Source organism: Lampetra planeri, chromosome 12, assembly GCF_965212315.1.
Source record: "Lampetra planeri chromosome 12, kcLamPlan1.2.h2, whole genome shotgun sequence".
NCBI classification, from domain to species: Eukaryota; Metazoa; Chordata; class Hyperoartia; order Petromyzontiformes; family Petromyzontidae; genus Lampetra; species Lampetra planeri.
In genome coordinates, this window is record NC_136118.1 from 13,315,892 (window position 1) to 13,340,887 (window position 24,996).

The 24,996-nt window shown below is 43.3% G+C and overlaps 2 protein-coding genes across 5 annotated transcripts; one reads left to right on the forward strand and one right to left on the reverse strand.

Moving 5' to 3' along the window:
- Nucleotides 1–3,786: 3,786 nt before the first annotated feature.
- On the reverse strand, nucleotides 3,787–11,765 carry LOC144721715 (cyclin-J-like). 2 transcript variants are annotated; one of them, XM_078599583.1, is made up of 7 exons: nucleotides 11,619–11,765; nucleotides 9,137–9,259; nucleotides 8,415–8,625; nucleotides 8,180–8,292; nucleotides 7,094–7,289; nucleotides 6,507–6,666; nucleotides 3,787–5,432 (listed from the first exon to the last, which is right to left on the reverse strand). In XM_078599583.1, exons 1-7 carry the CDS (start codon nucleotides 11,676–11,678, stop codon nucleotides 4,874–4,876), a joined length of 1,422 nt encoding a protein of 473 aa, XP_078455709.1. In that variant the 5' UTR covers nucleotides 11,679–11,765; the 3' UTR covers nucleotides 3,787–4,873. The 2 variants fall into 2 exon arrangements, with proteins under 2 accessions (XP_078455709.1, XP_078455708.1); XM_078599582.1 differs by having other exon boundaries at nucleotides 8,180–8,337.
- A 1,885-nt stretch (nucleotides 11,766–13,650) lies between these two features.
- On the forward strand, nucleotides 13,651–24,299 carry LOC144721717 (uncharacterized). Of its 3 annotated transcripts, none has more exons than XM_078599584.1 (5): nucleotides 13,651–13,837; nucleotides 16,696–18,877; nucleotides 20,085–20,309; nucleotides 21,253–21,471; nucleotides 22,967–24,299. In XM_078599584.1, exons 2-5 carry the CDS (start codon nucleotides 16,775–16,777, stop codon nucleotides 23,054–23,056), a joined length of 2,637 nt encoding a protein of 878 aa, XP_078455710.1. In that variant the 5' UTR covers nucleotides 13,651–13,837; nucleotides 16,696–16,774; the 3' UTR covers nucleotides 23,057–24,299. The 3 variants fall into 3 exon arrangements, with proteins under 3 accessions (XP_078455710.1, XP_078455711.1, XP_078455712.1); XM_078599585.1 differs by lacking the exon at nucleotides 13,651–13,837 and adding an exon at nucleotides 13,857–14,490; XM_078599586.1 differs by lacking the exon at nucleotides 13,651–13,837 and adding an exon at nucleotides 14,509–15,045.
- Nucleotides 24,300–24,996: the final 697 nt, after the last annotated feature.

A 24,996-nucleotide genomic window follows, 5' to 3' on the forward strand; every position in this document is an offset into this window, starting at 1 on the left:
AAAACAGCAAAATATTGCAGAAAAGCACCGTACACCAACACTGTGTGCAAAAATCCCAGTGGGATGCAAGTCAAACAACAACAACCACAAGACAACTTAGACGTTTCTATACGGGCAACAGCAAAACAATTGTGTCTGTGTTTCTCCCTTGTGATGGGACTTTGTAGTATGAACGTTGAGATTTATAAGGAGCACGGGGTGACCAGGTCTGAGTTGGTCTGTAATAGGTAGGGCACTGATAAGGGGTTGGCTATGCAAATGAGTCAGTGGACGATGGGCGATTGCATTACACGAGGACATTATTTGGCAAAGAGCTATACAATGAATGTATTGACGCAGTTGTATATGCACATTTTATAATGGAGGAATCCGATGAGCTATAACGCTCTTCAGATGTCCAATAGGGTCGGGTCAGAACTTTACAACAACAAACAATACAACAAACACGACATGAGTGCAAAGTATAGGAAAGATAAAGAAATCACGTAATATATACAAATAAAAACTATTTTTTTTCTTACCAGGTAAAGCCCACTGAGCTATTAGAATAAACACATTCCTGCGGAGGGAGCTGGTAGGAACGTTGGGTTGCTCGGTCAATGGCCAGGGTCAACGGCGGCGTGGTGTATTCCGCAAATATGCCCGACTGTGAGGGCGGGCACAAGCCGGCGTGAGTAGGTTAAACGTTGAGTTTTATAAGGGCACCACGGGGTGACCAGCCCCTCCCCACCCAGGCCCACCCCGCCCACCCCCCACCCAGCCCCATCCTCCCCACCCAGCCCCTCCCCACCCCGCCCCTCTCCACCCAGCCCCACCCTCCCCAACCAGCCCCTCCCCACCCTCCCCACCCAGCCCCTCCCCACCCAGCCCCACCCTCCACACCCAGCCCCTCCCCACCCTCGCCACCCAGCCCCTCCCTCCCCACCCAGCCCCTCCCTGCACGACGGACGGACGGACACAATAATCCCCTGTGGGCTGGTGTAACCAGGAGGTTCCTACCAGTATAAACATTGCGCGCCTATGACCTGGTCACATATGAAATGCACCTGATTGGGCACTGATGGGCACTGCAGAAGCATTTAATTGCATGCTGCTGTTCTTCACAAATCCACACTGACCGCCGCGGTGAAGTATGGTCACATAACCCCCACGACCTGCACGGCGTGGGTGATGGGCAGTGGATCGACAGAAGTGATGTGCATAACAACACTGCAGCATCATGAATAATGCACAGCACTGTTGAAGGGAGTGGGCCATGTCGGTTGTCCGGGTTCTTCGACCATACTTCACCACGCTGGTCTGTGTGCGTTGGTGAAGGGGAAACACAGAAATGGTTAAGATATCACTCGCCACTGATGTTGACTGTGGCCAGGAATCAAACTCAGGTGGCTGGGGTCGTATCACCAGTTCGCTAACTGCCGTACCACTAATATTGCATTCGAGATCGGTCAATGGAGTGCACATTTCTAATGCACAGTAATAATGTATTGTGCAGGATAAATGTTAGTCAGTGGGTCCAGAAGATATCATATTTCACTTGTGGGTACCAACTGAGCTGGAAAAACGTAGCCGTCTTTTTCCTTTAAAATATGTGACCATAGATTACACTGTAGTTAGATGTGACAGCCATTGAAACGACTATCACATAAATCATTTTTATTCGTCACATAAGGAAATTGGTAACCACTAAAATCTCAGGTCTTACCAATTTCCATTTTGTCTCATGGACAATGTGGGTTTTTATTTATGTTCCTATTGTTCCTACTTTCATCAAGGGTTTTTTTTTATTAGCAAAGACATTGGGAGAGATGGTGAGAATTATATCAGAGAAGTCAGGATGAACACAGCTATGAGATAATAGTGACGATTGGGATTTTGAGGCTGACTAGGGTGATTTGAGAGCCATTCGGAAATTGATGATATTTGAAATGGCAGTTTGGAGAATTTATTTTTTAAACGTAATTACTGATTATTCAGTTTTATCAGTAACAATATAATCACACACTTGCCAAATTTTACGTCATCTTCATGAAATGTACACATTAAGGTTGGTCAACGTCAACAGTAGCCTTTGTAACATAGTCAAAACGCATTACCTGCAGCTGACATTTACCCAGCTTGTTTTAAAAGCATCAAACATAATTGCAAAAATAAACAACATGTTATGTAATCATACTCTGCTGATACACACCAAATGGAATAATCTGTAAAACTGTACCGTATTAAATTGTTTGTTATCTATTGTCAGTAGCATTGTCCAAGGCCTTAACTCCCCAGCACTAACCACTTGCCAGTGGCCTTGGTCTGGCAGATATATAGCTGAGGACTGCCCCCTGGTTCTCATTGCACCAAATGCCACGTGTCTGTTTTGTTGTTTGGAGATGGAAGCAGATGGAGCATAAATGCCAGACAAGCCACGTCCTTGCAATGGTTTATAACCAGGAGTGTGTCAATTCATGTTTGTGAGGCTACCGTCACCTAGTGGAATCGTTGTGAATGTGCGATCAGAAAGATACTTCGTATAGTACTTTACAAGTATTGTAGCACCTGTAAACTGTGGCTCGTGGAAGAAAGGGATTTAATATTGATTGCCTGGAAGTGTTGTCCAAAATGTTAACACATTTTGGCAAACGCCACACTTTGCTCGTGGGTAAATGTGTATTTTATTTGAATTGACGCGATAATCGAAAGTATTTATTGAGATGGTGCCAGAAGGGAAACCAATAAAAGTAATCCGCTACAGCATGAGCATGTGTTCTTCTTTCACACTCCTTTTATCAATCCATGGCTGGATTAAGCCTCCCCACCCGATGTCAGAGTAGATGATGGGGATTGTTGGACTTGTTACATACAGCGTCGGTCATACAAATAGCATCTGACAATTGCTGAGGAATCACCGACGAGCTGGAAGGCACCCTGGCGGCGAGCCGGCACCAACAGTTGCCCAAGCTCTGCCGTCCTTTATAAATGAAGATGTTTCCAGGCAATTCATGGGTGTTTATACATCTGCGGGGAAAACTGAGCAACCTAAGAACACCCACGCATACAAGGGGGCAAACACCGTCTTGTACATAAGGGGCATGTGATGTTCGCCCTGTACTTTACTGTACCGCCATCTCCTGGCAAGCCAGGGTATGGCGCATCAACGCCCACGGCCAAGGGAGTTTTGCAACATGCGATCCCACAAACTCTCACCTCCACATGTACCACTACCGCCTGACAAAAAAAAATATCTCAGTTCTTTTATAATACTTTAATTTTTCCAATTATTAACGTCTTGAAATGATTCACAGATTGACAATCGATGACATATTGTTCTTCTTTGCTGAAAAAAACCATGCCATCATCTTGTCTTACCAGTAGTATGACTTCAGACGCCGAGTTTGTTTTTATTGTGATGGGGTTTTCTCAATTAGCTTTGAATTAGCCCAGCTAATTGACCCCGTAGTGTAAAAGTGGTTACTCCACACATATGGTTTGCCAGAAGCAGACTTCACTGCAGTGAGCATTGGTAATTATACTGCACTGATGGGTCTTAATAATGACTAAATAGGCCTAGAGTTATACTCTTTGGTTCTTCCGGTAAAGTCACGTAGTTAGAAATAAAATAAAATAAATCAATACGTTTCGATCGCAACACAAGCAGTCGTCATCAGGCAAAAACGCATCAAATCAAGATTAGGCCTAGAGTTAGCTATCTCTGTATTAGTGCTACCTGACAGTTGGTCAGATTTGCTTAAATGTATTTTGACAGTGACCAAAGGTAAGAGAACCACAATGCACTCCTTAAGGAACCGTTGATGTTTATTTGCAAATAAAACATGATTTTACAACCTGCGCTGTTATGATAGGGTTTTCTCATTAATTACAGATTTTAAGACTTTGTGTTGGTGATATTAAAGGAATTACAAACACTGGATCAGGACCACAAATACGAATATCATGCCATGATCGTTTAAGCAGGAAGACCGTTTTATCAGTAACAAATAATATTCTAAATTAATAATAGTCTCAAACAATTAATGATACTCTTGTCTCATATGCAAAAGAGATTCTGAATCTAAATGTTGTTACACAGTCACACACAGGATTAAATGTGCCATTTAAAGTGTAAATAATACCCACAATGAAATGACAGCATCACACCCGTCTGTAGCAGTATATTGTACATGTCGATGCAGAAAACTGCGAACCTGACTTTGTCATCCCTACAATTACACGTAATTTCCTTAATACACATTCTTCCTGAGAGGTGCGTAAGTGATAAGGACGTAATATATAAAAACAAGTAGAAAACATAGTTCGCACTGTTTATTGGAAGTGTCTGGATGGCTTTGGGCTAACACTATGCCCCGAAACAGAGACATGAGATTGGTACAAATTCCATGCATGGTTATTTGTTTTCTCAAATATTGTTATGGCTAAACAGATGGCACATTATGTTCAGTGTATTTGGTAATGTTGTTCAGTGTAGCGCAGTGATAAAGTGTCCAACCTATAACTAGAAGGTTGCCAGTTCAATTCCCACACAGAGGTAGATTCTATCATTATTCCTCTGGGATTGATGCAATAAGTACCGCTTTGTGGAAAGGCAATTATAGCTTCATAGACATGTCCTGAAAATATCTTTATTGGCTAAGAAACTCCCATGAAAATACGCATCAATCAATGCTCACTTAAGCTTGAAGACATTTTTGACTTGTCTATTTGGCCATTTTATTTTATGGCCAAATATAAATGGCCAGAGCGGAGCTGTGTCGAACAGCATGGCTTTTAACTGAAGGCCCACCCCATATTTGTTGGCGTTTGGCTGGCCTCTTGACCAGTGGAAGTCGGTTTGCGATATCATGGAGGCATGCGGCATGACGCCTCATTACTTTAAGTTTGCAACCGTCACGGAGATTTTGCGACGCTTTGCTTGCTGGTAATCTACAGGCTCGCTGGAGCCCCCAGCTTGCTGACCAAAGCTCTGAGGAGCTGAGCTTTGACCAACACTTGCTCTGTGTTCTGCATTCCTCAAATCGGTGCCCTGCCGAGAACGCAATATCAAGTACTGCATCGCCTGCTGATCTATCTGTTGTGTGGCTTGATGGCCAGACTCCTGCTGACACACGGCTTGCGTGGCCAAATCGTGGTTCTCCGCAGTGTTGCCAAGGGTTTCTTTGCAGAACAGCAGCGGCTCCATCTCCTGATCCACCTCCACAGGTGGCCGTAGCATCTGCACCGGCTTTGGCACCGGATGCTTGGCTGGCACGAGGCTACGTGGGCACAGCTTTAGTACACATCGCTGCTGCTGTGGCGGCTGCTGCTGTTTAGTTGACTGGTGAAGAGGCACATGTGGTACAGCTGAGGCTGAGTGGGACGGCCGCTCTGAGTGGACAGCAGGCTTTTCCTTACACTCCATAACCTGCTTCCAGTTGAAGTTGTATTTACTGAAGGGTTTAAACACAGGGAGAGGACGCAGAGTTAGAAAAGACAGGTCCATGCCTGTGGGTCTAATCATGTTAGGTTCAAACCCATCTTGTAATCCTTGAACCCAATATCACACCGTGTCCTTGACAGCAATATAATAAAAACACATAGAATGTACTGCAGTAATTAACACCACTACATAGTACTGTTGTTTGTAGTAGTTTGTCCTCAATATAGCGTAAGTGGTAACAACCGTGGAGCAAAATCTGAAAACCATACTCCCCAATCTCAAAAAATTAAGAGTGTGCAACTTAGCATTGTTATTTTTAAATCACGGTTGCTAAGCACAGGCCCAAAGGCCCAAAATACCAAGAAGCCATCAACAGCACGATAAGAAGGTCTAATCGTTTAGAGTTCATCTGCTTTTTTAATTCAGCAAGGTTATGAGAAACCTCAACCATAAGGGGCCATCTACCAATGAGTCACAAGGCACCATGGGTATGCTGGAGCCCCTCACTGAGTCTCAGGGCATCCATGATGGACTTGGATGCATCCACCAATGATGCATTGCTGCCCAAACCAATCACTGCTTTAAAATTAACTGTGAGTCAAAGGAAAGTGAAAGTGTCTCCCAGATCAAATGAGCAATGTCGGTGGGACTCATCACCACTGCCAGCATCGAGGTAGCCGTGTCAATTCAACATTCTTATGGTGGAGGCCAATATCTCCAGAGGACAAATACTGTTGTCAAGTCGGTATCATAGAGACTAAAAAAAGAGGCCATTGTGCAACAGATGCCAAATATTAAAAAATATATATATCCACTATATGTGGATACCTGTGTGTGTGAATTTCACTATGATGCCAGATAACCTATATTTAATTTCCCTTAGGTAAATTCGGCTTTAACGAGTAACCAGTATGGTATGTAAACATCAACAGTGGAGAGAAATTAGCACATTACCACCTCGTGAGCCACAGCTCAGCCTTAATAGGTGCTCAGCCTTAATAGGTGCTCGCCAATGGCAGTTGTCCGAACAATCTACACGGTTACTTGGGGAAGCTTTGTTTTGTTTGTCGTGCAAATAGATCACCAAATCAGCTGCGACACGCATGGCAGGAGCATCTCCCAGGCAAGGCCGGTGCAGTGATGCATGGGCAGAGTCCACGCAGAGGCCAGCTTCACCCCAATACGGGCCAATGCTATGCTTGCAGCCGCCACCACGGATGGACGGAAACTCAGGAATACGTGGTCTGCATACATACATACACACAAAACAAACCTATGAAGACCGACATTTACACACCGCATTGAGTTACTCATTTGAGGCTGAGTCGACCTAGGGGACGCCCAGGACGAGTTCAGATAATCGTCACTGGTGTTAGCCGTGAGCGAGAATTGGACCAGGGTGGCCAGGGTCGTAGCACTAACTGCTACACTACCGCTCCCCTGCGTACAGGAATGACAGGCAGGCACACACACACATCAACACTTAAACACTCAAGCACCCAGTGAACATGGAACGTTGGGCCAACGGTGCCCTGACCATTTTAACCACATTCCAACATTGGAAAAATATATATATTCGGTGACATTTCAGGCATTGTCCCTTCTTCGCTGGTGATCTCAGCATTGCAAGGTCGGTGCCTACGAAGTGCTCCTCTACAGGTGTGCGAGCACCTTGCAGGGAGAGCTGAAGGAAGTGGGCCATGTACTTGATCATGTACGCGTGCTGGTAGGACAAGGACGACTGCTGGTGGCCGTTTGAGCCTCCGGCCGCGGTGTCCTCACGCTTCGTCAGCCACAGGAAGTAGTCCACGTAGTGCGCCGCTGTGGGCATGCACAGGTTCCAGTTGAGTGTACGCAGCAGCATGAACTGTCCAGGAGAAAGGCAGACGGGAGAGTGGGCTGGTACAACACTGCTGCCATCACTCAATGAAGCATTCAGTCCGTCATACTGTTGTGTGTTGCCTGGAGGGTTTATTTAACGAGTCGGTTGATGCATGGCTCGCAAACAGTTCAAATGTCAAGGAGTCAACTCAGCCCTTCGTCTGTACGGGTAAATAAAATGCCTTTGTGAAAAGTTAACAATGATTGTTTTATGGAGAGACTGAGCCCCACCATAGGAAGGGAGAATTTCCTGCACTTGTTCAAGTGCTATGCAAATAAATGAGCACCGCTCCACGTTCGTTTGTCAGGTCTGCTGTGGTGATGTTATTCTGCAGCCTTTGCCTTCCTGTTATTTCGTAAGAAGACATTCTTCTATGTTCAAATTGGGGCTGTGCATTCTAATTTTCTACAGCATAATTAGTTGTCATGAAACAGTGCATAGACAGAGACGAAATTCTGGTGCAGGGCAGGAGAGAAAGAGATCAGAAGAAAATGGAGAAAGAACATCCGAGCAGTTGATCTCCTACAACGATGGTACTTCTGGCTCAGAAGAATGATGAATCAATGTATTAATTAAATTCATTCATAATGCTCATGTTGGCACGGTTGGCTATGTACGGTGCGAAAGAAGTTCAAGATGCATGCTTACGTGTCAACTCCTGCGATGTAACTTACATTCTAATCTCACATTTAGGCTCACGGAGCAGAAAATAAGGAAACCGAGACATAATGAGGAAAAACACAAACAAGAGTGTAACAAAAACAAGACAAAACAATTGGTTCTTGAATCAAATCGTGACCTTGAATCATGATAATGCATGGAACGGTTCTGGGGATGAAACATTGCATGCCGAATTAATAGGGGCGTGCAGCTACCTCTGTCTGTTGCAATTCCTTCTTGGACAGACTCAGTCCTCGAGTGGTCATCACCTCCAGGCGGTTCACCCAGTCCAGTCGTGGTACCTGCTCAATCTTCTCCTCGAACTTGGCTGTGCAGGGTGTCAGGAGCACACATGCGGACGGTGATCGAGCAACTAAGCGTGCAAGTGAGAGGTGAGCGAGTGATCGAGTGGGTGGGTAGGTGGGTGGGCCACGTGAGCCATTGACCGACCTGCTATAATCAAGCAGCAGATTGAGGAGGTGTAGAGGCAGCGGACAGTGATGTTGTGCCGGTCCATGAACACGTCCAACATTGAGATGGCCAGGTGGTGAGTGGCCATGCTCAGCTGCAGGTGCTCGCTCAGTGTGGCCAGGAGGTCAACGAAGTAGCGACGCAGGTGCAGCTGGGACGAGCGTGCATACAATCGAGGCAGTGACAGCTCCTGTGAGGGAAGAAGAAGAGGACACGGGGTTGGGAGGGCAGTTGAACGCTATTGAGTTGGTTCAAGAGGTCACGTGTTTGAAACGATAATAGATTATTCTGGGGTCTAAGGGGGCTATGTGCCTGGTTATGGTGGGCCATAGCATTTAATTTTCGCCATCACGCAGACCAAGAATGACAAAAACCACAGCCAAAGTGTCTCCCTGTTCAAGGGAGTGAAATATGGCGTTTATCTCATTTGGTAGTCCTCAGCCTTTGATGGTGAAAAAAATCAGATTAATAAGGTGAGAGATTCGTACCTCCAAAGCACAGCCACTTTTATTTTTCCACAAGGTACCGTATTACTCATTTTATAGACCCCGGAGAGATAGGGGGCTGGGTTGACCCCCTGACCAGGATTGAACTTGCAACCTTCCAACTGCGAGTTGAGCACTCAAACGTACGTGCCGTATAATCAGTTCATAGGATTTGTGTTTGTGTGTAGGAGGCCTATTAATGAGCGAGACTGATACCTTCTCTCGAAGAACACGGTAGATGTCATCTGCCAACTCTCCTTGCCACCATTCGCTTTTGTCCATGTCTTGTTTCGTCGCTCGCGCCTCGTGCTCAGAGTTTATTATTTGGACAGGCACGTGCTGGATGCACACAAATATTCAGAAGTGGAGTTATGGAGGCACAGGTGGTACACGGTGTTTTTTTGAATGACTATATCTCACAACTTTCCCTCAACAAAGGAGCGATATCTCAAGTCTCAAATAGAGTTGATGACCTAGGGATTTGTCATCCACTGTTTCATTTTGGTAATACGGTGAAAGTACATGGTTGTGTGGACATTTTTTTTTATTTTACTGTGGATAACAGGATGAAAAACTCATCTTTTGCACAAATTAATTCACCTACCATAGAGTGCCCCGAAAGCCTCTTAAATAAAATAAATGTCACCGTCCAAAAAACTAGAAACCTGCCCAAGATTGGTTCAAATAATCTTGGTGGCCAACAGTGATTAAACTGGGTTCTCATTTATAGCCTGGTCACAAACGACTGCACGAAAAAAAATATCGAAACTGGTTTTATTGCCTCTGATACACAGGGTGTGCTGCTCTGTGAGATAATAACATCGATTTTGTCTCATTATGTGATGACGATAACACAATTTGGAATGGCAAAAACACAAAATGAAAAAGATATTCAGAAAGTATAATACACATTAACTACATCCTGTTCAGATTTTAGTCGTGTCAAAAAGTAAACATGCCTCCTTACTCAAATGAGCAACTCGGCAGCAGTAATCTTGTTTGGCAGTCATGAGAAGGCAGAGGAAATTGCACGTTCCTATGGCAGGCATCAGCTCTATGAATTGGACAACCACTCTTGACTTTCAAAGTGGAATCATTTAATAAAAAAAAAACACCTTGAGTGCGCATGGACTAATTTGAAGTGAGTCTGACGAGGATGAACTGCCAATCTCCCAATTGCGAATCCAGTGGTCTAGCTACAGCACCACTTAAACAAACCCAGATTGTAAGCACGATTTTAAATCAGGTGCAACAAACTGATAAAAAATATATTTTAGATGCTTTATTTAAATATTTTGGAAAATGCACCTCAATTTTATATGGCAGTTTTCTCTTCATACCCTAATTTTCGAAAATGTTGTTAAAGTGTTTGGCTGTGTGGCATTGTGGCAGACAACAACGTATGGGTTTTTGTTTTAAGACTTGTATTTTTTTATTTAAACTGGGAGAAAGCCCACTGAGACAACCTTTTTCATTTTCTTTAGCAATTAAAGCCTGGATAATAAAAATTATATACTATTACCACAGGCTATGCCATAGGAGGGTGGAATTTCCACCACTGGTTTATGGGCACCTCATACTCAATAGAGCATGAAGAATATATGCAGAATTTTCACAACACTTGGAAAAATAAACTACATTTGCGATTTTTGCAAAAAAAACACAATTTTCTATGCGTCAGAAAAAATGTATTTGTTATTTACACATGTGCAAAATTCTAAATGTATTTGCTTGAGCAATGTCGATTATATTATTGATGATGATATCTTAAAGTGCTCATACTGAACCGGTTTCCAAACCTCTCATACTCACACCCTACCCCCACTATGCATGTGGATAATGTAAAAATTAGTACTCTTAGGATGAAAAAAGAGTATTTCCAAACACTGTCCATTATTACATGAGAAGGAAAATTATACACATTTAAATAAAAACGACCAATAGCACCTCACATTAACAGTGAAACTGTGATTGTTTCAACACCTCAATATACCACAATATATTTGAAATATATCAAGTCTCAATGCTTTCATTGGAAATATGAATAACGAAAGCAGTATGATGTGATGTAAGTATTGTTTACGAGTAGAATGTATTTTTTTTTCTTTTTGGTTCTTTCGGTAAAGTCACGTTGAAGGGAAGTAATAAAATAATTAAAATTAAACATAATAAAATAATTCTCACGACGTTTCGGCCACAACGCAAGCAGCGACGCTGTCGCCTCGACAGACCTGGTTTCACCTGAGGATGGCTGCTTGCGTTGTGGCCGAAACGTCGTGAGAATTATTTTATTATGTTTTATTTTTATTATTTTATTACTTCCCCTCTACGTGACTTTACCGAAAGAACCAAGAAGATGAATCCCTGCAGTCACGAAAGCTTTAACTCGAAGAGTAGAATGTAGTTTTTTAAAAGCTCATGTTTTGGAAATAAAAAAAATGTAAAAAAGATATGTCTCAACGAGTTATCACTTGGTTATCAATAAAGGTATTTTTTGACAATGATGATGATACCAGTTGACGAAAGAAATGTACATTCCATTAAAGAGATTATGAATGTTACAAACAATTGCCGGTAATACACTTCAATAAAAATGTGTATGCATTTCTGCAATCATAGAAACGGCATTACACCAAAACCTTGCAACGCTTTAGAATACACGTAACACATCAGGTACAAAACAAAGACTTATATTTACCTTTGGAATGAAATTGCTTTTGCAATTTAGAACTCCAGACTCATTTCCAGTATTGTGCATTCAGAGCAATGTTTGGCTTATGAAGAGATGGCTCTTGGTTCAGGCAAAGAGTTTCAATGCAATGGAATGTGAGATTAGCGCAATCTGAAACCAGATAATATATTGTCTTTCCAACCACACCTGTATGGAATGTAATTTGTGCCCTCTTTAACCTTTTAATGACTTATTAGGGAGAATTCTCAACAACAATGAGATCAATTGATGTCATCAGCCACAGAAACCCATGCACACACAATGGGACGTTTTTTTCACTTCACATTTAGAAACATGCGGTTTAGACTTAGTATTTGGCTGCTATTAATTCCCACATGATGCTAAGCCACTTCGCTGCGCTATCATTTGTGGCCAGGTCTCTTCTGAAAAATAGCTCAGTGGGCCTTACCTGGTAAAATATGAAATAGTTTAGAAATAGTTTTGTGTCAATTAAAACCGCAAACATTATCTTTTCACTCTCAATCGTTCATAAATAAACTAGCAACATACAGCGTGAGTTTAAAATCAATAAGTAAAATTGCGTAAACTGCACTCTGAGTGAAAAAAGTTCAAATGTGCAATATGTATTTCCAAGAAACTTTCACGACAATGCACACATCATTTGAAAGCTCCCATTAAGAACAACATGCAAAAGTAACTTGCACTCTAGCTCCCTGATTGGGGGGCGCTCCTCCAGCACCAGATAGTTTCCCATCAGACGCAATGCCACCCTCGTCCCACTAAGTAGCGCGCCACTCGTTGCAAGTTGTGGTGTGTAAGGATATTCAATATTTTACACATTTTTTAAACATCTGTTGTAACGGTGTGTGTGGGGGTGTGTGTATCGTGAGGTGGGGAGCGATAGTGCAGCGGTTAGCGCGCTGCGCTATGAACCTGGCGACACGAGTTCGATTCCTGCTCACGGCCAACACCAGTGACGATTATCTGAACCGGTCCCGGGCCTCCCCTAGGTCGACTCAGCCTCAAATGAGTACCTGGTGCGGTGTGTAAACATCGCCACTAGGGAGACAAAGGCGGTCGGGCGTGGTGCTGGCCACCCACCCCCTCGTGTACCGTTCTGGCCTTCATAGGTGCTCGCTAACAGCACTTGCCCCTACAGTCTGTTAAGGCTATACGGGGGATCTTTGATCGTGAGGTAGGGAAGGGGGGGGGCAGTGTACAGGGCGGTCCAGATTTCTTGTGACCCACAATTAAAAAACATTTTCCTGTGCATATTGAATTGCATTTTAAACTAACCTTACCTTAAATATATATGACATTTTTGATCATTACATGAGGGTCACAGGACATCTGGAACCGCCCTGTAGGTGTTGGAAGAACGTGTCTTCACGCATCGAGCAGCCCCCCTTTCTCACATGCCAACGTTATCTCAACGTTTCCATGCTTATACAGCACTAGGACGTGTCTCCTCCCCAGTGGAGTGGCTTTTTCCCCCAAGATTGGGGCATTGGTGCAGAGTAAATACTTGCATGAAGGTGCAGATACAGCTAACCATTCACTTTGTGAACAGTATATAGTCCTGAAGGGGCTTCATCCTGATTTTCTCTATAACAGCTCATACAGTACCTGCCTAAGGCACAGAGCATTTGTTTGGCCTGTGGCCCTCAGACCCGTGCAACCAGTTTCAGAGATAATCTCGACTCAATGCTGACAATTCCATAAACCGAAGTGGAAGTTTTCACCGATATTTTTACACACCCGGTCCATGCGATTATTCCCACTCGGACAATACTGCACTCCCCTTCATGTGAGACCTGCCTTTTGGCAATAAAAAAAGCAACTCTTTAAACTTTTTTTTTATAACTGATACTCTGAAACACATGCGGGCCTTCACCTCAAACGGGATTTGTGTTTTTCTCCTGAAAATGTATTTTAAAAAATGTAGCTCACACCCATCTGCCGAGTGTATTCTTGTAAACACAGCCGCTAGGGCCATCGTTGCACGCAAGTTAAAAGCAGGATGTGAGTTGGACGCAACAAGGAAGTGCAACTTCCCGTGCTCGTGGTTTCACTTTGATGGCCAAAGTGGACAGCCCCCACAAGAACATTGTCGTGACCACAACACCGATTCTGTACTAAAACACCCCCCCCCCTTTAATCGTAACAACTTCAGAGATTTGTTTTTATCCAGTGCGTTTGTAACAACTCAACGTGGTCGAGGCGAGGTAAGTAGCTCACTCTTTTTTTTACTTACAGGTGTTTTATTTATTTAGTTCCTAGAGCGCACGTTAGCATCGCGGCTGCCTGACCTCCCCGCGAAGCCTGCATTTTTGTTTATTTTCGGCCCCCACAAGTTCGGCGTTTGACTCCATCACCCGGGTCTCATCATCTCCGATCTCGGAAGCTAAGCGTGGGTTTTGTTTTTGAGCCTGGCCAATGCTTGGATGGGCCACCAATCCATTATGGGCGTTAATGACTGCATGGGGAAGGGGGGGGGGACGCAGTAGGCAGCAGAAAGTAGTGGAGAAAAGTGTAATGTTGTACTCTACATGTATTGCACCCACCACGTCTGTTCGTTCGCCTTCAAACCCGAGCTGACCAGCGTGGTGAAGTATGGTCGCAAAGGGTGTACATGGTGCGCTAGATGTCCTGTGACCCACCATTTAATTATCTAGAACTTAATATATTGTTTTAAGGATGATTTATTTGAGACAGAAATTAATCAACAATTTTCGGGGTCGATTAATTAGAGATCACAAGACCTCTGCACCACGCTGGACACGCACTTGCTGCGCCTGCCATAATGTGTGCGCCACTGAAGCTAAGCCTCGCTCGCAAGGATGTTGAGACACGATGAGAATGCTGGCTGGTGATTGTGGTCAGTCCTTGTATTTATAGAGAGCAATAACCTTATTTGTTTAAAATGTCGTATATTATATAGTACCTACTATGGTAACGCACATCTGTTTAAACAACGCGTTTGATTTCTCAGTAAAATGTGACAGCAAGGGCTAAAGACAAATTGTACTAGTTTTGTTTTATTCTTCTAAAAATGTATCTGCCCTGTTTTCAAGGTTCAGGAATCTAAAGCGTATGAAAGTTCCGTTGATTCCTAATATACTTTGACAGTCCTTAATCCCATTCGAATGATAATTTGGCGCAGGAATTAATCTTTGATTGGATTATGCTCATGACTATTTTGTTCAATGTGCCAGCAACATTTCAGACTGCAATTTAACTTTTATACAAATGAGTACGAATACATTTGGATGACTGAAGGTCTGTCTATTATGTATCTATTAATAGGCCACTGTTCGCACGGACATTGTAATCAAACTGTTGAGCAGGAAACATTTTTCAAATGTCATTCTCATCAGGCCCTGTGGTGCAGTCTCCAGCTCTCAATTATCTACTCTCTCTCTGTGACTTACAGGTGCTGAAACGTTGCCTATTATCTATTTTTATTTTAAAGGAAGTTATTGACCAATTTGTTGAGTTTTTTTTGTATCGTGTAAATGGTATGTTTTAACATAAATATAATAATGTTTTATATATATATCCAATGCTGTCAGTTCAGTACAAAATGTAAATACAGTTTTGCCATCGTAAGCCCATACCATGGCATGTCAACAAAAACACAGGCCACGATGAAATACGTACAATACTGTGATGCTGTCATTTAGTAACTATGAACGTACAACAATAATGATGCACATTTCAGTTTACGTTTGAGCTTTATATATCAAGATGGCAAGAAGGTCGGTGGCAGCTCTAAGGGGGCACTTGCACATCCATCAAGGCAATGTGTGACTACATCTTACGAGGTGTCACTGCATCAATCGTAGCACGACACTTAAAGACCTATTGTCCGAGTTTGTACCAACAGTGCACAAATACTTTTAGAACTCGTTCAACGACATTGTTTAACCGCTCAGTGGCAGCGAAGAAGTTGCCGAATTCCATCAAGTGATTGGCGACACTGATAGTGAAACAGGACCAACGTGTCAACGTGTCACAACGTTGACACGTTTAAAATGACCACCCACTTATAAGAGGAATACACACCTCGTGGTGCTAACATTGAGTATGAATGCGTTGTGATCCAAGCTGCCATATTGTACGTGTTTGTAAGGGCAAAGCCACGGCTCAAAGTCAAAGCTCTTCTAAACATAATATGAGCACAATAAGTTGAGCAAAGGTCTGTGGGTATCTCTGTTGAACCAGCTAATTGCACACTCCTAAGCAGGGTGCCATTGTCAAAGGTCCACTCCTCGGGCGACGGAGAGATAAACTATATTAGCCTTTCAACAACCTGCACTGACCAGGGTGGTGAGATATATCATAATAAGGAAGCTTTCACCCAATGTAAGTTTGGCAACAACTTAACATAATAATTGAACTAATAACAGACGATTACCTTATTAAGTAACAGTATATGCACTTTAAAATAATCATGCATTATACTTTGCGAAGCCTCGCCGAGTCTCGAAAATATTGTTCAGGGTGTATCCTGCTGCAGTTGGGGCGTTTCGCTAATTGCAATAACAACGATTGCTTGGCTTGTGTGAGAAAACCAGCTCGTCCGGAAGAAACCGGAGTACCCGCAGAAAACCCACTACGCACAGGACGGGGTGCTTCGCATATAAATAGTTGAGAATCCATTGATGTATTGTACTTCAATGTCTTGCCCACCTCAGAGTCAGCTTCCGATCCAACAACTTCAGTTATTAACCGGGTTCAACTCTGGCATTGTCAATAACAAACGATGATATGAGCTGGATAATAACACCACCCCCACTCACGGCAGGGGATGACAACTGAGAGTACAGATCCAGGGAAATCCCCCATCTATAGCATAGCACGTGCAGCCCGTTCCCAAAGCGGCAGGGACCAGAGTATCATTGTGGCATCATGCGGTGCTCATTTTCCCAACCCCGGAAAAAATGATGGAGTTTTGTTAACCATACCTAGGGGGTTTGAAGGATTCTGTTGTGTTATAAATTGTTATCAGCATGCTTACACATACGGGTGGATTTGATGCGCATGTAATGTGCCTGCAATTTGTTGCGTGCGTTCTTCATAGATTAATGTTGGATCAACGCTGAAGAGGCTGGGAGGACATTTCATTACAGCTAATTCGCAAAGCAAGCAACATCATCATCATGGCTAGGCGATGTCACCTGTATGAGGAACTTGATATCCATCGCATTGACCTTCACCTGGAGGTTCCCACTTATGAACTTCTGCAAGAACAGCTTAATGCCAAATTTGCAGGGCAAGTGGAATTCGCCATGAATCACAAGACGTCCAAGTTGAGAATGAAAGGAAGTGAAGATCACGTTGAAAATGCCTCGCAGTACATTGCATCCAGCAATAAGCACATTGTGAAGAGCAGGTGTAAGCTTAATCATTTTCTCGAGGAATTCTTGCAGTCCACCGATCTTGCGCAGTTTTCACAAAAGCATTTAAAAGAAAATGGGATCAGAGCAGTTTGTGCCAATGATTGCGACGGGGTGTACGTGTGGTCCCTGAAAGATCACCTCGAATTAGCCGATGCCACGTTGAAAGAAACCCTCAAAGGCTGGCCATTCCCACTTACAGAGGAGCATGCACGCATGGCAAGCGGTGAAGACTGGGGCATATTTTTTAAACAATTGGAACACAAGTTTTCCGTGAGCCCAATGAGTTCGTGCAAATTCACTTTTGAGAAGAACAGTGATGAATTTTTCGCTTCTATATACATCGCTGGGTATGTAACCGCTGTCTATAAAGCGGAAAGGGAGTTGGCCAACTTCTTTAAGCAGCACACCAATGGAGAAACAAACACTTTAAAGGGCAAATCCCCATCTGCACGAGTGAACAACCATCTCGGACTAAACGATGGTGCAGAGTTTAGCCAGTTACAAAGTGGCGCTATGGACAGCAGCAGACTGAACAATAATGATGTTCCCTTGTATGCAACAGTAAATAAACTTAAAGTACTAAAGGATGGTGCAGAGTTTAGCGATTTACAGGGTGGCTCTGTGGACGATAGCAGACTGAACGGTAATGATTTCCCTTTATATGCAACAGTCAATAAACGCAAAGAACTAAAGGATGGTGAAGAGTGTGGTGAGTTACAGGTAAACAAACATCAAGGAGCGAAAGACGGTGCACGATTTAAAGAGTTAGGAAACGGCTATGTGGAAATAGGTCCGTTGAACTTGAACGAGGACCTTTTATATGCACAAGTAAACACACATTCAGGACAAAAAGATGACAAGCAGTTTGGAGAGCTGCAAAGTGACCCTGTGAAACCATACATATTTAAATATGAGCCACTGTATGAGTCCATTTCATTTTCAGGAGAAGACGAACATAATGCTTCAAAAGAAAGTGAGGAGTCGAGTGAGTTACAAATTGATGTTCTTCTCTCTCACATGAACCCCATTTTAAAGAATTCTTTACTGGTTACACATAAATTGCCAGGTGGCCGCTTCTTGTACTTGCACATTGGAGACATGCTGACAATGCCTGTAGATGTCATGGTGAATGCAGCAAATGAAAATCTGGACCACATGGGAGGCTTAGCGAAAGCCCTGTCTGATGCCGCAGGCCCCAGCCTCCAGAGAGAAAGCAACGGCCACGTCAAGAAGCATGGCAAGGTCCCCTTTGGAGCAGTGGCCATAACTGGGCCGGGCCGATTGCCATGCAAGAAGGTGTTCCATGTCGTCGGGCCACAGTGGACAATCCGAGAAAACAGCGCCAACAACGGACAAGTGGGCATCAGGCGTCTGAACATGGCCATCGTGAGTGCTTTAGAAGCGGCTGAAGAAGAGGGGTTTAATTCCATCGCTCTCCCTGCAATAAGTAGTGGCATTTATGGATTCCCTGTGCCACTGTGCGCAAAAACAATTTACACAGCGATATTAGTGTACTGTGGGAAGACCAAGAACTTTCCACACACACTCACTAACATTCATGTCATCGATCTGGGGGATGAGTTTGTGATGGAAATTATGAATCTCACGCAAGAAGGCAACGATGATGTCATTCTGGCGCATGGCTCGTCCGACCACCTAGGCACAAAGCATGGTGATTCAGAAACCCAAGAACACAGAGGATTCATCGACAGTGGATTGCCGCAAAATCAAGGCTTTGTAAATAACGAAGAAAAACACAGAAGCGGGGTTGCTCCAAATACGTGCGAGAATGAGGAAAACACATTCATGACTCGTGAAGGAATAAAAATAACAATTGCAACTGGTAATATTGAAGACCAAATGGTAAGTAGATTCCTTAATCGTTCTGTTGCCTAACAACCAAGGATTAAATATCAAGGCTTTAAGATTGTGTTAAAGAGTGCGTGGGGTATAATCATCTATAATTTTGGACTTCTGCAGAAAATGACACAGCTGGAATGTTTTGTAAAAGTGCTTCCTCCAAAGTCATGTCATACCTGTCAACCCCTTGTCAGTGATAGTAGTAGGTTTTTACCCTTTTAACTGGTACAAAACTGACACCTTTATTCAAGGCATCATGTTTGCAATGACCTTGATGCCTTGAATAAAGGTGTCAGTTTTGTACCAGTTAAAAGGGTAAAAACCTACTATTATATTTTGCCACTGGTAAAAGAGATCTCATTGTGTAAACCCTTGTCAGTGCTCTACCTTATTACAGACCAATTCAGGCCTCATTGGTCACCCCTTGCCCCTTATACATCTCAACGTTCATCCTACAAAGTCCCATCACAAGGGAGAAACACAAACACATAGACTTTGTTTTTTGTTACAGCCAACTTGCAGGTTAGGTGCCCGTATTGAAACGGCTGTACGCCGTATGGACCTGGAAGCTCGATTTCCCTGTTCAAGAATACGGGTAAAACCGTATGTCACGTAGTGTTGTTGGGGTGTGCTAAACAGAGAACCATTTGACAGCCAATGATCAGCTAAGGGAAGGGCAAGTATGGCTTGCTGCTGGCGTTAATGTGTCAAGATGCTGGCTCCACCCACAGGCAGAGCTGACCAATCACGCTCTGATTCTTCTTCCACACACATGCTCATGTGTCATTCACTTCACCATCTGTGAAGGTGTGGTACCACATTTGCATGCAAAGGGGCAAATACCGCAGATTTTTTTTTTTTGCGAACGTGAATAAGTCGAGTCGTGCTTGAGTGTGACTATCCTAAACAACAGGCTGTTATCGCCTGCAGGGTTTCATGGTGGGCAGAGGGCAAATGCACCAAAATCCATTACTGTAGTGTCCTTCTGTGTTCCCACGTCTGTGTTAACCAAATTGCCAGCGTGATGAAGCATGGTCTAATCATGCCTAGGATCCACAGAGCACAGAGAGGCCCTCATCCAGCGGTGGATGAGCACAAGGGGCGAGGATTGAGCCGACTCCCAACCATAATTAATGTTTGTGCCTAGAGAGTCACGTCAACTCATGGCGCATGATGAAGTTTACCCCTTTTTTGAACATTTTATTTTCAGACTGACGTCATCGTGAACACGCTGTCCCCCAAGATGGATCTCAGCATGGGGAGCGTTTCATCTGCGCTCGCTCGCAAGGGCGGGCCGGACCTCCAGGCAGCCGTGAACAAAAAAAAGATGTTGCTTTTGCAAAACCATTTTGAGACAGAACCAACGGGTGATTTATCCTGCAAGAGGATTTACCACGTGATCCTTCAGCTTGCATACAGAGAAAACTGCCCCGAGGTAACGTTTGCCTTTTTGGTTGTGATTAGCGTTCACGTGACATAATGCAGTAATTTACAGGTAGTTGTGTTATCATTGTTAAGAAATATGGTTGGTGTTACAGGCACCATTTAACGTGTTTCTCCAGCAGCAGACCCTACTATTTTTTATTATATACAGCAGAACTCTTCTTATCCATTCCCCTATTACCCGTGACTCCTATTATCCACGGTAGCTATAAGGTCAACGAGAACCCCTGTTAACTGTGGCCCTCTTTTTCCTATTCGCGATTAGCACAATTTTGCTCAGTTCATAGCAAAGCTGCTTTATTTTTACCCACAATTTTCTCTGCGGATGAATGGAGTCGCACCCCAAATTCATTTGATTACATCACATTCTCTCTCCGCAGAATTTCCCTCCACAACAATGATGAATTTGTTTTTGTATATTACGTCCTTTACACCGGCTAGTTTCAGAGCCCCAAAGCTCACTGTGAACATTTGAAAGGGCACCCCCAGTGGCAGCTGTCTCTGTGGGCACAAGTTGTCTGGCTCTCCTGCTCCACTGCGTAACAATTTGTTTCAGTTATCGATGATTACAGAAGATCTGACTGGGTAATCACCGTGGTAAGAATGCTCAACTCACAATCAAAAATGTGTGAATTTAATTCCCAGTTAGTGACTAGGTCTGATGTCCATCTGTGCTCGATCAAATGAATACCACTTGGTGGGTGGTGGTTCTATTGCAAATTTTACCCTTGATAATTGTTTTTTTACTGGCAAATGAGGTACCAATGGTGTAAATGTACCCTTGCAAAGAGAATGTGGAACCTCCTTCACTGGTTCAGGCCTGCTCACGGCAATGCTCGCCATCCCATTGTTTACTTGGAAAAAACACTTTAACATCAACCAGTACTGTATTAACATGGAGATTTTAACGTGTGATTTTTCTGCACTCTTGTAAGCTGAGAAAGACAGTGATTGGCTGCCTGAAGCGGGCACATAAGGCCAACATGAGGTCCATCTCCTTCCCGGTGATGGGCAATGGCAAGCAGGGATACCGTCTGGAGGAGGTGGCTAAGTGCATGCTCCATGCTGCCATCTCATTCAGCGAGCAGCACAAGTTCTCATCGCTGCAGCTCATCCAGATTGTGACGCTCAGCACGGACAGCGCTGTCGTTCCCGTGAGTGCAATCTCACAGTTTGAGCTTGGGGAAAGCGCCGAGGACAACTTTAATGTTAAGCGGCGAACAATTAGGGCACTGTGGAGGAATGTGAATGTTATATTCCTGGTTCTTTCGGTAAAGTCACGTAGAAGGGAAATAATAAAATAATAAAGCAATACAATTCTCACGACGTTTCGGCCACAACGCAAGCAGCCGTCCTCAGGACAGTTCTGTTCTTCACCTGAGGATGGCTGCTTGCGTTGTAGCCGAAACGTCGTGAGAATTTAATTATGTTTTATGTTTTTTATTGAATTATTTCCCTTCTACGTGACTTTACCGAAAGAACCAAGAATATGCATCCCTGCAGTCACGAAAGCTTTATATCGAAAAATGTGAATGTTGCTATATCAATAGTACGGAAGATATAATAACATCGTTAAATGACGTCGCGAACGCTCAAATACAATCCTTCACACTTGTGTTCAGTTAAACGTTGGCCCTGGAAAAGAATGAAAAGCCAAATGTTTCAGACTTATTTTATCTCAATGCTAAATGTTTATTTACCAACTTAGAAGGTGGTGCTGTGATTAAAAGCACTTAACTCAAAGTCAGAAGTTTGTGAGCTCAACTCATCCAGGGATCCTTCTAGAATCGATGTAATGAGCACAATATTGGGACATCAATGGGCATTATGCCATGGTTTACTGATCCCCACCATATGAATGTGAAAAATCCACCACCAATAGAGATGAGAACTGCTGCACGCTTTGTTAACAGAGACACCTTGACTGGAAATGATCAATATTTTATTTCTAATTTTACCCCAAAGCTCACCATTAACAGTCGCTCGGCTGCGTTGCGAGCCTCTGTTGGTGAACGCTAGGCAGCGACGAGAGGCAGTATTTTAAACATCCACCCAATACCACTCTTCCCCAGATCCATTGGCACAGATCATGCTTTTTTTGTTTTGTAAATCAACAACTCGGGGAGCACAATTCAAATGTAAGATCACGGCTGTCGTGGTACACAAGCATGCAGTGAAAGTCAAATTCGCGATAGGTGGCACATGAGCACAAAGCGCGGGGGTTTGGTTGCAGAAGTGTCGCTCCGAGATCGTTCGACTCTGCTCGACGTGATGCAGACCACATTAAGCACACTGAAGACGACATGGCTCCACTTAATACAAATGACTTGGAATAAAATAGTTCACGCTGATTTTAGGGGCTACATTTGTGTAGATTGCTAGCACTTGGCCCGGGCTGAAGGATGGGCCCCCCTACGTCTTGAGTATAATTACAGAATAGTAGAATTGTAACGATGTACCCATTCGCTCCTCGGTGTTTCCATGCATTTTGACAATTCTGGATCGCAATTCCATTCAAGAATACGGTCGATGTATGTTTTAACATTGTGGTGAATGTGGTGGGCATGACCGAATCGTAAGTTGAGTGCTCTAAAACAGAGTGATGTCCTGGCTGGATCAATTAAAATGTTAACAAATTTGTTTCGGCAGATGTTCCAAAAGGAAATCTTCTTCCTGAAGAATTCTTCACAAAGAAGCCAGCATCACGCCCGACAATGGAAACTGTTTCCTTTCCTTTAATGAAGTGAGGAATTGCTTGACCAAGTAATTCACGCTGGAGGAAACATACATGGGGTGGACAAGCTAAGAGAAGCAGATTCATTTGATTTGCATATTTGTAGGCCATTAAACGTACATATGCAGTATAAATCATGTGATCTTCAGCCTCGGCTCCTATTATCTCTGGGTCCTATTGGGTCCGTGTGTCTGTATTATTATCTGTAGCCCTATTCTTCGTATTATCCTCATTCATCTTCCTCTTTGTGAATTTCCACGGATAAGTGGAGTTCATCATAAATTTCTGATCAGTATCCATGTTTATCCACAATTTTTTGTTGTCTGGATACGTTGAGTAAATTTTGCGGAGAAAATCATGGCTAACAGAATGTGCAATGTTCAAGATAAGATTGACTCGAAATCTGAACTCAAGCTATGTGTAGGCCATTGCAGAACGACTTCTGTGCTCTGGGTCCTGATCCGTGTGTCGTGACATCAACCCGTGTAGTTGGTGGAGTTGATGGTTCGTGCATAGGTGGTGCCGTAATGTGAGTGAACCAGTCAAGTAGGATGCTGATCTTTTTGTTGCCAATTTACTTGTGTGGCATTTGGGAGTTTCCTCCTCAAGACTCTGGTCTTCAGCCCACGTGTGAAATACTTAATAAGAAATGCATAAAGTAACACGTGGTGGAAAAGTTGTTTTAATAATAAATTCGTATTGTGTTTTTGTCAAAAGAAGTTATGAAGTTATGTTCAAACGAGCATCACCATATTCTAATCAAGTAATGAATAAGACTATTCTTTCAACGAAAGTATAAGATCATCTGATGATTTTTGTCTGTCTCTGTAAGATTTCAGTGACACCCACTTCTGACTAGGTAGTTTTTTACATATATAGAAAACTAACACACACTAAAATGTTAGTTGAATCTTCTGCAAATAATTGCACAGCATGTTTTATGACTTCACAAAATATAATAAAAGTATAGTATATTCTTGTTGATGTTATTAATTTATGAGAATATTCCACAATATTTATCAATTCCGATGTGTGTATACTTCATAATTGGTGGTATTTCATTGAGACACTTTAAGATTCTTTGAATGTTAGTTTGGTATCTTGATAAACTCCAAAAAAATTGCAGTACTTTAGAAAAAGTTTTGTTTGTTATGCTTGGTAGTAAATGAGTCACTTTCATTGAATCACTGCTACTTGTAATCGCTTGTGATCTGGATGGAGTAGAGAGATTAAATGATGGGGAGAAGATTGACGAGCATTTGCCTCATTCCTCAATGCACACACTGCCTTAAGGTGGCCGATGGTTCACATACGTATCCCCATGATACGCAGTCGGACCACAAGTTCAAATCGCAGTCAGGGGGTACACTCAACTCATAAGGTCATTGAAATCAATAGCACCTTGTGGGCACTCAGTAGTCGTCCTACGGGGAGACTTCGTCCCGGTAAAGGAATGTGGAATTCCTGCTGCTTTCTAAGGACCACCAGCCAAGTCACGTGCTACCTGTTTGAGCAGCAAGGCCTTGCATCATCGGAAGATGCTGGCCAAGTGGGAATTCCATAAAGACGAGGCAGGCTACATTTTAAAAAAGGGATGCATAGTTTTGTTGAATTAAGAATATTGATGCCAGTTGCACGAAGTGAAATTGAAATTGCGGAATATTGACTGCTGTGCCAAGTGTAGTCGGTCCGCATTGCTTGCAGTCGTATCGATTTATATCCTCGAGCCTGCAATCAGCACTATTTGTTTACTCGAGGGCTTTCCGCAAAGGGATTCTCCGCGTGTGGTCATTGCCGTGTCGGTCGTTGTCTCGTGTTGAGTTTGTGTTGAGTTTATTTCCATTGACCAGGGTCACAGCCTGGAACGCTTGGGTGAGGAAATGAGGAATCTCTGTTTTGAGGAGTAATAAGCCACAAACGCAGCTGACTCAAACAGCCAGGTGTA

What these genes read in the sequence shown, in the direction of transcription:
- LOC144721715 (XM_078599582.1), bottom strand. Translation starts at nt 11,678, where the DNA reads ATGCACAATACTGGAAATGAGTCTGGAGTTCTAAATTGCAAAAGCAAT. An exon ending in ACCGTGTTCTTCGAGAGAAG is followed by an intron (nt 8,626 to 9,136) that starts GTATCAGTCTCG and finishes CTTCCCTCACAG; the next exon opens with GAGCTGTCACTGCCTCGATT. An exon ending in TGCGTGTCGCAGCTGATTTG is followed by an intron (nt 5,433 to 6,506) that starts GTGATCTATTTG and finishes TAAACCCTTCAG; the next exon opens with TAAATACAACTTCAACTGGA.
- LOC144721717 (XM_078599584.1), top strand. Translation starts at nt 16,775, where the DNA reads ATGGCTAGGCGATGTCACCTGTATGAGGAACTTGATATCCATCGCATT. An exon ending in GTAATATTGAAGACCAAATG is followed by an intron (nt 18,878 to 20,084) that starts GTAAGTAGATTC and finishes TTTTATTTTCAG; the next exon opens with ACTGACGTCATCGTGAACAC. An exon ending in CGGACAGCGCTGTCGTTCCC is followed by an intron (nt 21,472 to 22,966) that starts GTGAGTGCAATC and finishes TTGTTTCGGCAG; the next exon opens with ATGTTCCAAAAGGAAATCTT.